General features: G+C 37.5%; 1 protein-coding gene across 6 annotated transcripts in view; it reads left to right on the forward strand.

The window, feature by feature from the left end:
- Positions 1-13669, forward strand: part of ATXN2 (ataxin 2) — a 125682-nt gene that overhangs the window by 83251 nt on the left and 28762 nt on the right. For 5 of the 6 annotated variants that reach the window (XM_066260553.1, XM_066260557.1, XM_066260554.1 and 2 more), the window contains exons 10-14: positions 1926-2135; positions 4687-4869; positions 9112-9309; positions 10055-10162; positions 10434-10504. In XM_066260553.1, coding sequence (XP_066116650.1) covers positions 1926-2135; positions 4687-4869; positions 9112-9309; positions 10055-10162; positions 10434-10504 — 770 coding nt within the window. The remainder of the gene's footprint in view (positions 1-1925; positions 2136-4686; positions 4870-9111; positions 9310-10054; positions 10163-10433; positions 10505-13669) is intronic. The other variant, XM_066260558.1, reaches the window with a different exon arrangement.

The raw sequence follows: 13669 nt of genomic DNA on the forward strand, positions 1-13669 counted from the left end.
TAAAAACAGAGGATGATAAAGTTATTTACACAAAATTTAAACTAATTAGTGTGGAACACGCAGTTAGTTAATACATATTCCTTTTTATTTACTGTTTACTTATATATTCATATTCTGCCAACTTCAAGAACAGATTGGAGGTGGCTTGTCCCACAGGACATGACCAAGAGTCATGTGAGGAAACTGAAGAATAAAATGTGCTTAAAAAACAATAAAAACAACTCTTAGTGTAAAGGTGGATATTGTAGTTTAACTTAAGTACAGTAAAAGAAACTTGTATCTTCAGTAGGAAGGTATTTTTCTACTCTCCCTCTCAGTCTAGACCAGGGTTAGTCAGCCTTTTTATACCTACCGCCCACTTTTGTATCTCTGTTAGTAGTAAAATTTTCTAACCGCCCACCGGTTCCACAGTAATGGTGATTTATAAAGTAGGGAAGTAACTTTACTTATTAAATTTATAAAGCAGAGTTACAGCAAGGTAAAGCATATAATAATAATTACTTACCAAGTACTTTATGTTGGATTTTTGCTGTTTGGCAGAATAAATCTTTATAAAACAACTTACTATAGTTATCTATCTTTTCATTTATACTTTGGTTGCTCTGCTACTGCCCACCATGAAAGCTGGAATGCCCACTAGTGGGTGTTAAGGATCAGGTTGATTACCACTGATCTAGACTGAATATGGCTCATAGGTAGTGAATCTTACATGTAGGTCTGGGATACCAGCAGTACCGTGGGCACTGTTGAAATACAGTAATTAAGAGCGATAGGATGTTACTAACTTAAAGGAGAAAGTGGTAAATCAATTTTAGGTATTTAAGTTAGGAAAGTTTGGAGGAAAAATAGAGAACACTAAGTTTCCAATTTCATTTTTTTTCATTGAGTCTTTCTCCAGAATTCCTCTCCAAATGAACACTCTTGAGTATTTTCTGTAATTAGTATGGGGGGTGAAATTTCTTTGCTCACTGAGTAAAGAATTTTAGTTGTTCATGAACAGAATTTTCAAAGTAAAACCCTGAAAGGGGCTGGGAAATGTATGATACAGTACTCAAGTGTGGGGAAGCCTCTGGAGAGGAGCCCTGGACTGTTTGCTAAGATAAGGTAAGTGATACATTGTGTTTACATGTTAGCTGTATTTTGACTTGTGCAAATCCATCAGTGTTAGCTTATTGGTGATGACTGCTCTGTAGTTGTATTGTTTATTAAGCAGTCTCCTAGATAAGTTAATTATCTCTTACATAAGTAAAAACTGTATAATTATACAAAGGGTACCCCTTTTCTAATTTGATAAAATTCAAACCTTTTTTGAAAAGGCTATGAATGTTAACCTTTGTCACTCTTATGACTCTAGAAAATAGTGGAAGTAATGTTTTATTGTACTTAAATGAACTTGCTTGATGAGATTTCAGGCTGGACCTTAACGTTCAAATATAAACTAGATGAAAATCACAGATGGTTATAAGAAAGCAGCATTTTTATTAGGATTGTATAGCTGTTATTTTTATTGTTTCAAAAGCTAAAACTAATGTAAATTTTATTCCTGTGTTTTGTGATTTATTGTGTGAAATTATCTAGTATATCTTATACTCCTTTTATCTATTGATTACTGAGAAACAGTTATAGAAGCAGGATTAATAGGCAAAGTCTTAACTGTCTTCTTCAGTAGTATGTGTAGATCCTAATTAACCCTTTGGGAACGTGTATTCATTTAAACAGACTTAATTTTAAGGAGGTTAAAGTAAAATGTGAATTTATGTCAGTTTAAGTTATGCTAAAATTTATCACAAATCAAATGACTGTCCTCAAAGGGTTAAAATGTACAAGAAATCATTTTTGTCATTTTACTTTTTTTTCTGTTTACTTTTTTCCCTCATTTTTTTCTTTAGTTTTTATACTTTCCTTCATATCATTTGTTCTGTCAGGTGTTCCCTGGCCATCGCCTTGCCCATCTCCTTCCTCTCGCCCACCTTCTCGCTACCAGTCAGGTCCCAACTCTCTTCCACCTCGGGCCGCCACCCCTACACGGCCGCCCTCCAGGCCCCCCTCGCGGCCATCCAGACCCCCGTCTCACCCCTCTGCTCATGGTTCTCCAGCTCCTGTCTCTACTATGCCTAAACGCATGTCTTCAGAAGGTACAATACCACAATTTGTTCATGTTTTTGTTTGTCTTTGTTTAACTCCTGTATGAGTTTATAATTAGAAAAGTTTCCTCTTCATTATTTGATAACCTATAATTTCCGTGTTTTAACTTTAGTTTATTAAAACTATTTCTATTAACCTTTTGTTCATTAGAGAGAAATTTGATAAAATGCTGTGTGAAGCTATGAACTGTCCTGAATTGTAAGAGCAATTCCTGGTAATGGTGATCCCTGCCTGCCCCGGCCTGCTCCCTCCTGGCTTGCGCTGTGTATGAGGTGAAGGGTGAACAGTGAACTCAGTCACCCAGCTTTAGAACCTGTCACCTTACAGCTCCTGGGCCGAGGTGCTAGTGAGCCTGCCTATTGGCTGGGGGCAGGAGTGGAGATTTAGAGATCCCTTTTGGAAGGGACATTTCATGTAGCTGCCTTTGTGTGTCAGTCCTTAGATTACAATAATGTTTAGTTTTATGGTTGTGTAATTAACAAAATAGTTTTGCAATATTTTATAATGAAAGTCTGCTTAAATCTTGATCTAAGATAAAATTGTTAATAAAACCATGTATGAATTTTAATCTTTAGGTATTTTTTTGCCCTTATCAAAATAAAAGAATAAAATTCTATAATTCTTAATATTTGGTGCTAATTCACCATTGCTACATATCAAATATATAGATATATTGTAGGAAGGTCACCTTGTAACTTAAATGCAGTTAAAAACCTGTTTCTGAATGATAATGTGCTTTTGATGTTCAGATATTTGTGTTAAAATTTTAATCTGAGTTGTTCATTAAAAATTGCCATTGATAGTTTTCTGGCATAAAGTGCTTCCCTGGAGGAAACAATGTTGGCTACTTTCTAATGAATTGTTGCCATTGATTCAAAGAGGTCATGTGATCCTGACTCTAGCAGCTAATCTTTAGCAGCACAGGGCACTGATCTTCAAAAGTGCCTGTTAGGTGGCCACTAAGCAACAAATTAAATTCTGCCCAAGTATTCGTTAAAGTTTGTTGTTTAAATAAGTGATGGTTCATATCATGAGAATGTTAGCTAAAACAGGACTCCTTAGTGTGAATATCTTCACTACAGTAAAATGCCAGGATTGCTTGTGGACTTTTCATGCAGAAACAAACATACTTGGTGCATATTCAGGGATGCTACAGTCCAGGTTTCTTTTAAACTAATTTGAGTCAAAATGTTTTCTAGTCATGTTTGAGTCAAAATGTTTTCTAGTCATGTTTGAGTCAAAATGTTTTCTAGTCATGTAGTTAGGTGACACCGAACCTTTTTTTTTTAAGTGTGAACTTCAAAGTTAAAACTGTTAAATATAGTGGTTTTCTGTGCTTAATAGAGGAGACTATATTTGGTTTTTGTATTTGACATATTACTAAGAAAGAATGACTTTTTTAAAGTTGCAATTTGATTGCATTGACCTGTGCCAACCAACTTGATTGGTCTTTTTCTAAAAGATGCAAATAAACATGTAAAAATATGCAGATAACCAATTCTTAAGTCATTCTTTGACACAAATCAATCATGTCTCCAATTGAAAGCTGTAATATATGAGAATAACATTCTTAAGATTGTGTCTATTATTAAATTCCTACTGAGGACACAGAATAGTTTGATGTTACAGGAAGTTTGTCAGCAAGGAGAGAGTGAGGAGCCTGGCTTTGACATGGACAGTGAGTTTTGCCAAGTGTTAGCGCTATCAGGCCTCTCTCAGCCATCCTGCCCAGTTCTCACCTGTTGTGTTTGAAAGTACAGTAGCTACTTCAGAAATAGAAATCGTTAATGAGGCAACAGAATTAAAGATACAGAATTTTGTAATTCATATAGTGCAAATTTCTTCTCCAAATGTCAATTATTCTGGTTTTTAAAGTCATGTCTTAGCAATAGAATTTTCAGCTCTGAACCTGTTGAGTCTGAGGAACTGCTTACAAGTGAGGACTGTTTAAGCCATGGCTTATAAAATTACCATGACAGAAGAGGTAGAGAAACTAAGATTTGGGGGAAATTTAAGAAGGATATATATACACATTTTAATAATACAAAGATATATCGGGATTAATGGTTTTTTTGTTTAAAAACTTTTTTTATAATTTTAGAAGTAATACAGAAAATTTGAGGGAAAAAGCTAAAGGTGTATGGTAAAATAAAAATTATTCCATCATTTAGCCATAACTTCTGTTAACATTTGTTTTTATATGCTTACAAATAATGGTTATAGGTTAAACAAACTGCTAACATCTGAAGAGTTATGACGTCTAATTGTTTAATTTTTTACCAACTTCATCCTTCTCTTTTTTTAAAAATAATGAGAAAATAAAATTCATTCATAAAACCTTGTGGTATCTACAAAATAATTCTGAAAGAATACAGCTAAAAATACATGTGGCTTTCCCCTTCCTCTTTTTTAATCCAAGAAAAACTTAGAGAGGGAGAGAGAGAATGGGGTATGTGTGAATGGGTTGTGTATGTATTTAGCAGGAATGTTGTACTGATAGACATCGTGGCATTTATGTGATATTCACTGTTCCTTTCTTAGGGCCTCCAAGGATGTCCCCAAAGGCCCAGCGACACCCTCGAAATCACAGAGTTTCTGCTGGGAGGGGTTCCATTTCCAGTGGCCTAGAATTTATATCCCATACTCCACCAAGTGAAGCAGCTGCCCCTGCAGCAGCAAGGACCAGTCCTGCGGGGGGCACGTGGTCATCAGTGGTCAGCGGGGGTAGGTAACACTTGGCCTCGAGTATAATGACAATGTTCATTTTGTAATTCTACTAGATGTAAAAGGGTTGAGCTCAAGCTGTTTGAGGAAGTATAAGTGTATATATTAAAAATGGAGTAACCAGAAATTGGAAAACATGTATTTTCATTCTGGTCTTTACAACTTACTCTTACTTTAAGTTAGAGTAAATTCTGTGATCATTCTGAATTTCAATTTTCTCAATGAGTAAAATAATTTTTGCCTAGTCTACTTTATGGACTTGTGATGAGATTTGTGTGATACTCATAAGTATGAATATACTTTGTATACTTTTTATAAAGTGCTATTGAAATATAAGTCAAATACAGAATGTAATTCTGTTTGGAGGGACGGAATTTCATATCTTCTTAGTAACTTGATTCATTCCACAAACATTTAATGTGGGCTTACAGTGCTGTGTGTTTCTGTAGCATCTGGATATGGCACTAATTCCTGACTACATTTCCCTTATAAGGAATATTAAGCACACATGAGGGGCCCAAGTTTTAAATGTGATGACAGCAACTATGAAAGTGTAAAAAATACACTTTGACAAGATCTTAAAATTAAACTAAGACGGCTTTTGCTAATTGTGTTTTGCTTCCATGGTAACTAGAGAGAGCAAGCAGCGGTTGTTTTTGTGGGTATAGTCTAAGTTAGTGCATTGAATCTTTAAAAGAAAAAATCTTTAAGCTAAACCAGTGATTTTCAACCTTTTTTGAAAGGCACATTTTTTACATTTACAAAATCCTGGAGCACAAACCACCTACCAGAATGACACAAAATGACACTCTAACACAGTACGTACTATACATATAGTTAATAATATAGTTTCTAAATGTATTTATACTCACTTAGTGTGAAACCTGGGCCTGTTTTGATGAACACAAAAGGGATATCCTGGCAGGAATGGTAGAAAGACACACACGAAGCTCTTCCTCAACAGTTCTCAGTCTCTCTCTGTTTTTAGTTTTTATCGCAGTCAAGCTTGAGAAGCTCAGCTCACATAGATATGTGGTTGAAAACGGGAGCAATGTCAAAATAGCTTTGTTGGCCAGAATGGGGAACTCCTTGTCAACAGATAACCAAAAACTGTCCAAAGGAAGATCAGCAAACTTTAGCTTTAAAGTTAGATAACATTGTGATGCATTGTATATCACCCTCTGCGGGGGCTTCTTTTAAAAAGAAAAAGGTCAAATATCTATATATACCATCAGGATAGACATAACCAGCTGAGGCTGAGGCTTCATCTAGTGGTGGCAACATTTACCTCCAGTCCTAACCAGGATTAGAAATCGAAACCATGGGGAGGAGTAGCAGCTTCAACTACTCACTGCGGCCACACAATGACAAGTGGCAGCAGCCCGAGTGGGGACCTTCCTGGGTGTGGATGAGAGGCGGCCTACTATTGGTTCATCGCTAGTGGTCGGGATGAATCCTAGAAGGTGATTGGTCAGTGAGCGTTCCCTGTGCCTCCACTCTTCCTGTCGCTGATAGCTGGAGGGATTGTGAGGGGAATGTTTATGTTCGGATGGAGGCCGCTGGCGGCAGGCCGGATAAATAGCCTCCGCGGGCCGTATCCGGCACGCGGGCCATAGTTTGGGGACCCATGTTTAATTTCCCCATGGCACACCTGACCATGTCTCGCGGCACACTGGTTGAAAAACACTGAGCTAAACAATCTCTACCCAACTCTGTTAAATGTCTTCAGTTGATTTGCTATATACTGCTCAGCTTCGTGTATGTATAATTATGTTGTAAATTCCTTTGCACTTTTCTATTTTGTTCTTTAGCCCTTCAATGACAAGGAAATAACAAAATAGAATTTCTAAAAATATTTCTTTATTTCTGTCATTAATCATTTGATATACTCAAATGATCTGGAAATGAATTTTGAGAGTAAAGTATGATTATGTAAGTGAAAGAACAAAAACATAGTTGTTAAAAATACATATAAATGGGGGCATGGGAGTAAAGAGGGACAAATACACAGTGATGGAAAATGATTTGACTCTGGGTGTTGGGCACACAACATAATCAGCAGTTCAAAATCTATAGAAATGTTTACCTGAAGCCTGTGTACTCTTATTGGTCATTGTTACCCCATTAAGTTTAATTTTCTAAATAAAGTACAAAAAAAAAAAAAGAAATACACATAGAACAGTATAACAAGTTTGTTCTTTACACTAATTAGGAAATTGGTAATTGTTGAATAATAGTTTCCCTCTATGACCCTTGTAACTTAACCACTAATGTGAAGCAAATTGAACTATTTTTCTATAAACCTTTGAATATCTGAGTTCTACAAATGAGTTTATAATGGAATGTGAAACCTATTAGATACTTAAATTTTGAAGTTGCGGCACACTCCTGCTTGGGTTATCTTCCCATTGGCTCAATTGGAGCTCCAGTTTCCTTAGTTACTGCACAGTGGATTTTGATGTGGCAAGAATTGGCTGCAGGCTGCTAAGAGATTTTTGAGTTGTTTATTGGAAGGAGAAATGCATAAACCTACTTCTGAGGGATCGCCCCAACACACTGTTTTTTAAAGAAACCATGCCCCTTTTAGTAGAGAATATTGCTATCTTTTATTTTTATTTTTTAACTTTTTTTTATTTTTTTGTATTTTTCTGAAGTTGGAAACGGGGAGGCAGTCAGATAGACTCCTGCATGTGCCCGACCGGGATCCACCCAGCATGCCCACCAGGGGGCAATGCTCTGCCCATCTGGGGCATCGCTCTGCTGCAACCAGAGCCATTCTAGCGCCTGAGGCAGAGGCCACAGAGCCATCCTTAGCGCCTGGGCCAACTTTGCTCCAGTGGAGCCTTGGCTGCGGGAGGGGAAGAGAGAGACAGAGAGGAAGGAGAGGGGGAGGGTTGGAGAAGCAGATGGGCGCTTCTCCTGTGTGCCCTGGCTAGGAATCGAACCTGGGACTGCCGTACGCCAGGCCAACGCTCTACTACTGAGCCAACCGGCCAGGGCCGCTATCTTTTATTTTTTAAAGTAGCATTTATTTTGCCTTAGAAATCCAGTATTGATAGAGGGTGACAGAGGACAATCTGACTTTGGGTGGTGGGTATGCAACATAATTGAACGACAAGATAACCTGGACTTGTCATCTTTGAATATATGTATCCTGATTTATTGATGTCACCCCATTAAAAAAATAAAATTATAAAAAAAAAAGAAATCCAGTATCTAACTTCACTTAAAATACTGCCTTTGAGCCTGACCTGTGGTGGTGCAGTGGATAAAGTGTCGACCTGGAAATGCTGAGGTCGCCGGTTCGAAACCCTGGGCTTGCCTGGTCAAGGCACATATGGGAGTTGATGCTTCCAGCTCCTCCCCCCTTCTCTCTCTTTGTCTCTCTCTCCTCTCTCTCTCTCCCTCTCTCTCTCCTCTCTAAAAATGAATAAATTAAAAAAAATTAAAAAAAAAATACTGCCTTTGAATAAATGTATTTAGTTAGAAGGAAAAACTATAATTGTACTTAGGTATTAGTAAATTCTCAGTCACCACCATTATTCCTAAAATGCGGGAAAGGAAAACAGGGTGATAGAGTGAAAAGGTATTGGGAATGGAGGTCAGATAAGACTACTTTTATTTATTTATTTTTTTACAGAGACAGAGAGAGAGTCAGAGAGAGGGACAGATAGGGACAGACAGGAATGGAGAGAGATGAGAAGCATCAATCATTAGTTTCTCGTTGCTACACCTTAGTTGTTCATTGATTGCTTTCTCATATGTGCCTTGACCATGGGGCTTCAGCAGACCGAGTAACCCCTTGCTCAAGCCAGCGACCTTGGGTCCACGCTAGTGAGCTTTGCTCAAACCAGATGAGCCCGTGCTCAAGCTGGTGACCTCGGGGTCTCGAACCTGGGTCCTCCGCATCCCAGTCTGAGGCTCTATTCACTGCGCCACCGCCTGGTCAGGCAGATAAGACTACTTTTAAATGTTTCCATAGACTTGAGAGAGAAGAAGGAAGGGAAAGAGAGAGAGAAGCATCAGCTTGTTGTTTCATTTAGTTGTGTTCTCATGGATCGTTTCTTGTTGGTGCCCTGACCAAGGATCAAACCTGCGACCTCTGGTGTGCCTGGTCAACACTTAATTCAGTGAGCCACCTAGCCAGGGCAGGACTACTTTTACCTAAATCTTAAGAGGAATCTCTTTGAAGAGGTGACATTTAAGCTGAGAAGTAATGGATAACTTTTTCTTTTCTTCTAGTTCCAAGATTATCCCCCAAAACTCACAGACCCAGGTCTCCCAGACAAAACAGTATTGGAAATTCTCCTAGTGGACCAGTTCTTGCTTCTCCCCAAGCTGGTGTTATTCCAGCTGAAGCTGTTGCTATGCCTGTTCCAGCTGCATCTCCTACACCTGCCAGTCCTGCATCCAACAGAGCTGTTACCCCATCTATTGAGGGTATGTAAGAAAGGCTTTCGGACCCATCATGTTATTTGTAGACTGCAGTGTTACAGTTTGAACATTATACAAAAATTCTCTGTTTTTACTCAAAGGTAGATATTTCCATGCATGTTTAAAATTTTAATGTAAGTCCCTGGCCAGTTTGCTCAGTGGTAGAGCATTGGCCTGGCGTGTGGAAGTCCTGAGTTCGATTTCCGGTCAGGGCACACAGGAGAAGTGCCCATCTGCTTCTCCACTCCCCCCCCTTCTCCTTTCTCTCTGTCTCTCTCTCTTTCCTTCCCGCAGCCAAGGCTCCATTGGAGCAAAGTTGGCCCAGGCGCTGATAATGGCTCTGATTGCAGTGGAGCAACGCCCCAGTTGGGCACAGCATCGCCCCCTGGTGGGCATGCCGGTGGATCCTGGTCAGGCGCATGCGGGAGTCTGTTTCTCTGCCTCCCCGCTTCTCACTTCAGAAAAATACAAAAATAAAATAAAATAAAATTTTATGTAAGTGAAGTTAGCTGTTTAAGTAATGCTGCTAATTTCATGTTATTCTTGAATGTCTTTTGTTAGGAGGGTTAATATTCCTGAGTAGTAAATCTTATAAAATAAAATTATTGGTGTTTCATATGTCTGCAAAGGAGAAATGTCTTTTTAAATGGCAATATTCTTTTCCAAAAAAGATCCAAATTATTGAATATTTTTCTATTTTACTTTTCTAACTTTTATCTAACTTTGAATTTTTAAAATAATTCTCTTCTAGCTAAGGATTCCAGGCTTCAAGATCAGAGGCAGAACTCCCCTGCAGGGAATAAAGAAAATATGAAGCCCAGTGAGGCCTCACCTAGCTTCTCAAAGGCTGAAAATAAAGGTCAGAGCCTTAAAAAGTATTTAGGTATAACTGTAGATAGGAAGGGGTGTGTCTGATCTCATGCCCAATATCGAGTATTTTTGGTGAACGTTTTTTCTTAGTATTGTGCACATTTAAATGCATAATTTGACAAATGCCAAAGTTTATAATTAACATATTAAGATTCTAGTTTGGTAATAGAACTTATTTTAATTTCTAACATCTCATTCTAAAAGAATTTTAAGTTATAGATTAGAAATAAATCTGTATCTAATAGTTATTAATTTTACAGGTATATCCCCAATTGTTTCCGAACATAGAAAACAGATTGATGACTTAAAGAAATTTAAGAATGATTTTAGGGTAAGTATTGCATTAGAATTTTAGAAATAAATATTAAACATTACTAAGAGTTTTTATGTCATCTGTGTATAAAAATTGATCTATACAACTACAAACATCGGACCATGTATATAGAAAGTTAAACATTCTTAAAGGTGTCTTTGTGCTTTAAGTTGGGTAGCTGATATCAGGAAGATTCGATAAGAAAAATACAGCTATCAAATGAAAGAGAATATAATTTTGATATTTGAAGCTACCACTACCATAACATAAGTTATTATTTGACGTTCATTTGATTACTTTATTCCAGGGGTCTCAAACTCGTGGCCCACCGAACAATTTTGTGCGGGCCGCAGACTAATCCAGGAAGTTCAAAATATTTTGGATAAAATTAAGTAAGCCTAGGGGCCTACTTGTATTTTTCATTTCTCTAGCATCCTAGCTAGATATTAGCTTAGTTAACAGCAGTTGTGATGCGAACTACACTTTCTGGTCGTTTTGTGACACTGAGTAAACTGCATGTACGATTGTGCTTGTTGTACTGATTTTTTCTTGTTTTCAAACTGCAATGAGAAAAGTGTTGTGTAACAGTTGCCTTTTGTAGACCTAGTGCGGCCCGCGGAACGGTTGTGATCTTGCTCTGCGGCCCACATGCTGAGTTGAGTTTGAGACCCCTGCTTTATTTGCTAAAGAGCAGAGGCCAAGGCATTGATTATCTGAAGTGGCGAGAAGATACCCTGCGCCTTGGCATTCTTACGTAGTTGCAGATTTAGCTTTTGTGCACAGATAATAATTTATGGTAGAAATCTTCGATAGACTTGCTGAACATAGTCTAATCTCTCCTGGATAACTGTTTTATTCTTTTGCACAACATTTACTATATATACTGTGCATATCAAGGTATATTTTGAGACCAATTCAAGAAAAGTCATCCTGAAACTTAGCTTCTCAGTGGGGAACAACTCTGACGCTCAGCCTTTCCCTGGCTAACATCCTCCTGTGGACTCGTTCTCCTCAGCTGCACTCTCCTGCTAGAGGGCAGGGTTGATGTTCTGTATACTTTTTTTCACTGCATATGAATAGATCCCTAAGCAGATGATATTTTGCATAATCTTCACTTTGATGTCAGTGATGTCATACTATAGATATTATTTCCTGTTTTCTTTTGTTTCCTCAGCATTATTTTTTACAGTCATTCAGACCTTCTTAGAGTACACTGGCTTTGAGTTTATTATCCTATGAAGGAAAGAAATATTTTTGCTTTGAAGCATATGAGTGCGTCTGTTTTTGTACAAGTTTTGTTGATACATATTATACAATTTAGCCATTTTAAAGAGTACCATTCAGTGGGTTTTAGTAGTGTATTCAGAGTTGTACCCATCACTACATTCGATTTTAGAACAGTTTCCTCATCCCAAAAAGAAACCTCATACCTCTTAGCAGTCACCCTTGTACCCCCCCAGGTCTTAAACAACCACTATTCTACTTTCTGTCTTTCGGGATTTTCCTATTCCTGCCATTATATATGAATGGAATCATACAGTATATGACATTTTGTGACTGATTTCTTTTATTTAGCATAATGTTTTCAAGATTCATTTATGTGGGATGACTCACGTGCCATTGTATGGATAGACCATGTTGTTTATCCATTCATCAGTTGATGTATCTTTGGGTTGCTGCTACTTTTTTACTATTATGAATAATGGCTGCTATGAACTTTAGCGTCCACTTTTTTTGTTGATAACATGCTTTCATTTCTTTGGGGTATATGCCTAGGAGTGGAATTTCTGGGTCATATGGTGACTCTGTTTTTAACCTTTTGCAGAAAACTTCCAGGCTGTTTGCCAAAGCAGTTATACTGTTTCACATTCCCACCAGCAGCATATGTCACAGTCCTAAAGATTTGCTCTTATTTTCTTCTGAGACTTGCATTTAGGGCTGTGATTATTTTGAGTAATTTTTTTTATATAGTGTGAGTTAGAGTTCTGGAGTCATTCTTTTGCATGTTGATACCACTTTTCCCAGCACCTTCTGTTGAAATGATGTTGAATTGTCTTTGTAGCCTTGTTGAAAGTCTGTTGCCCACAGATGTGAAGGTTTCTTCCTGGACTCCAAATTTCTTCCGTGGAGCTGGGTGTCTGTCCTTCATATCAGTGCTGCACCATCTCAGTTAGAGCCAGTATATTTTTAAAAGCTTATAACATCTTCCTTTAATAGAAAATGTTTTGACTCTCATTATCAATTCACAACTTTCTATAAATCATTTTCAGTACTTGACTCCTAAATTCCAGGTAGATGCAGCATTAAAACTCTCGTCTCTGTAGGGTTTCTGATCCTGTTACTGTTTGGGGGCTGAATCAAATTTATTAATAATTCTTTTTAGATGAAATGTTATTAGTTTATATTTATTATTTCTTATGAATCAGACAGTGAACTGTTTATGCGATATTTTTTATTGTTTTAACATCCCTTTGAAGTATCTCTTATTATTATCCCCAGTGTGTATATAAGGAAACTGAAGCAAAGACAAGTTAAGTAATTTTCCCAGAGTCACATTGCTAGTAAAAGATAGGCCTTGCTATCTGTGTGTTTGAGCTTCTAGCAATGTTTTGGGCAGTAGCAAATGCACAGTATGTACTGCATGGTTCAGTGAATGACTCAGCAAATCCACCCTCATGACATGCACATGTCCTTAAACTATGATGGTTCACAAAAATCTGGTCTTTCATTGAGACAGAAATAGGAGTACTCTGTGGTATCTTTCCTTTTTTTCCCTTGAGAGCCCAAAGCAAAAATAAACAAGTTGGACTACATTAAACTAAATGGTCCACACAGCAGAGGAAACCATTGACAAAATGAAAAAGCAACTTACTGAATGGAGAAAATATCTGTAAAGTGGATAAGGAGTTAATGTACAAAATATATAAAGAACTCACACAACTCAATAGCAAAAAAAAACAAAAAAATTAGATTGAAAAATGGGCATAGCATCTGAATAGATACAGTATTTTTCCAAAGAAGACATACAGATAGATAACAACAGATCCATGAAAAGTTGCTCACCATCAGTAATCATCAGGGAGCTGCAAATCAAAATCACAGATCTTTTCATACTTGTTAGAATAGCAATTATCAAAAAGACAAAAAAAATGCCTGACCTGTGGTGGCACAGTGGATAGTGTC

Source organism: Saccopteryx bilineata, chromosome 2 (genome assembly GCF_036850765.1).
Source record: "Saccopteryx bilineata isolate mSacBil1 chromosome 2, mSacBil1_pri_phased_curated, whole genome shotgun sequence".
NCBI lineage: Eukaryota > Metazoa > Chordata > Mammalia > Chiroptera > Emballonuridae > Saccopteryx > Saccopteryx bilineata.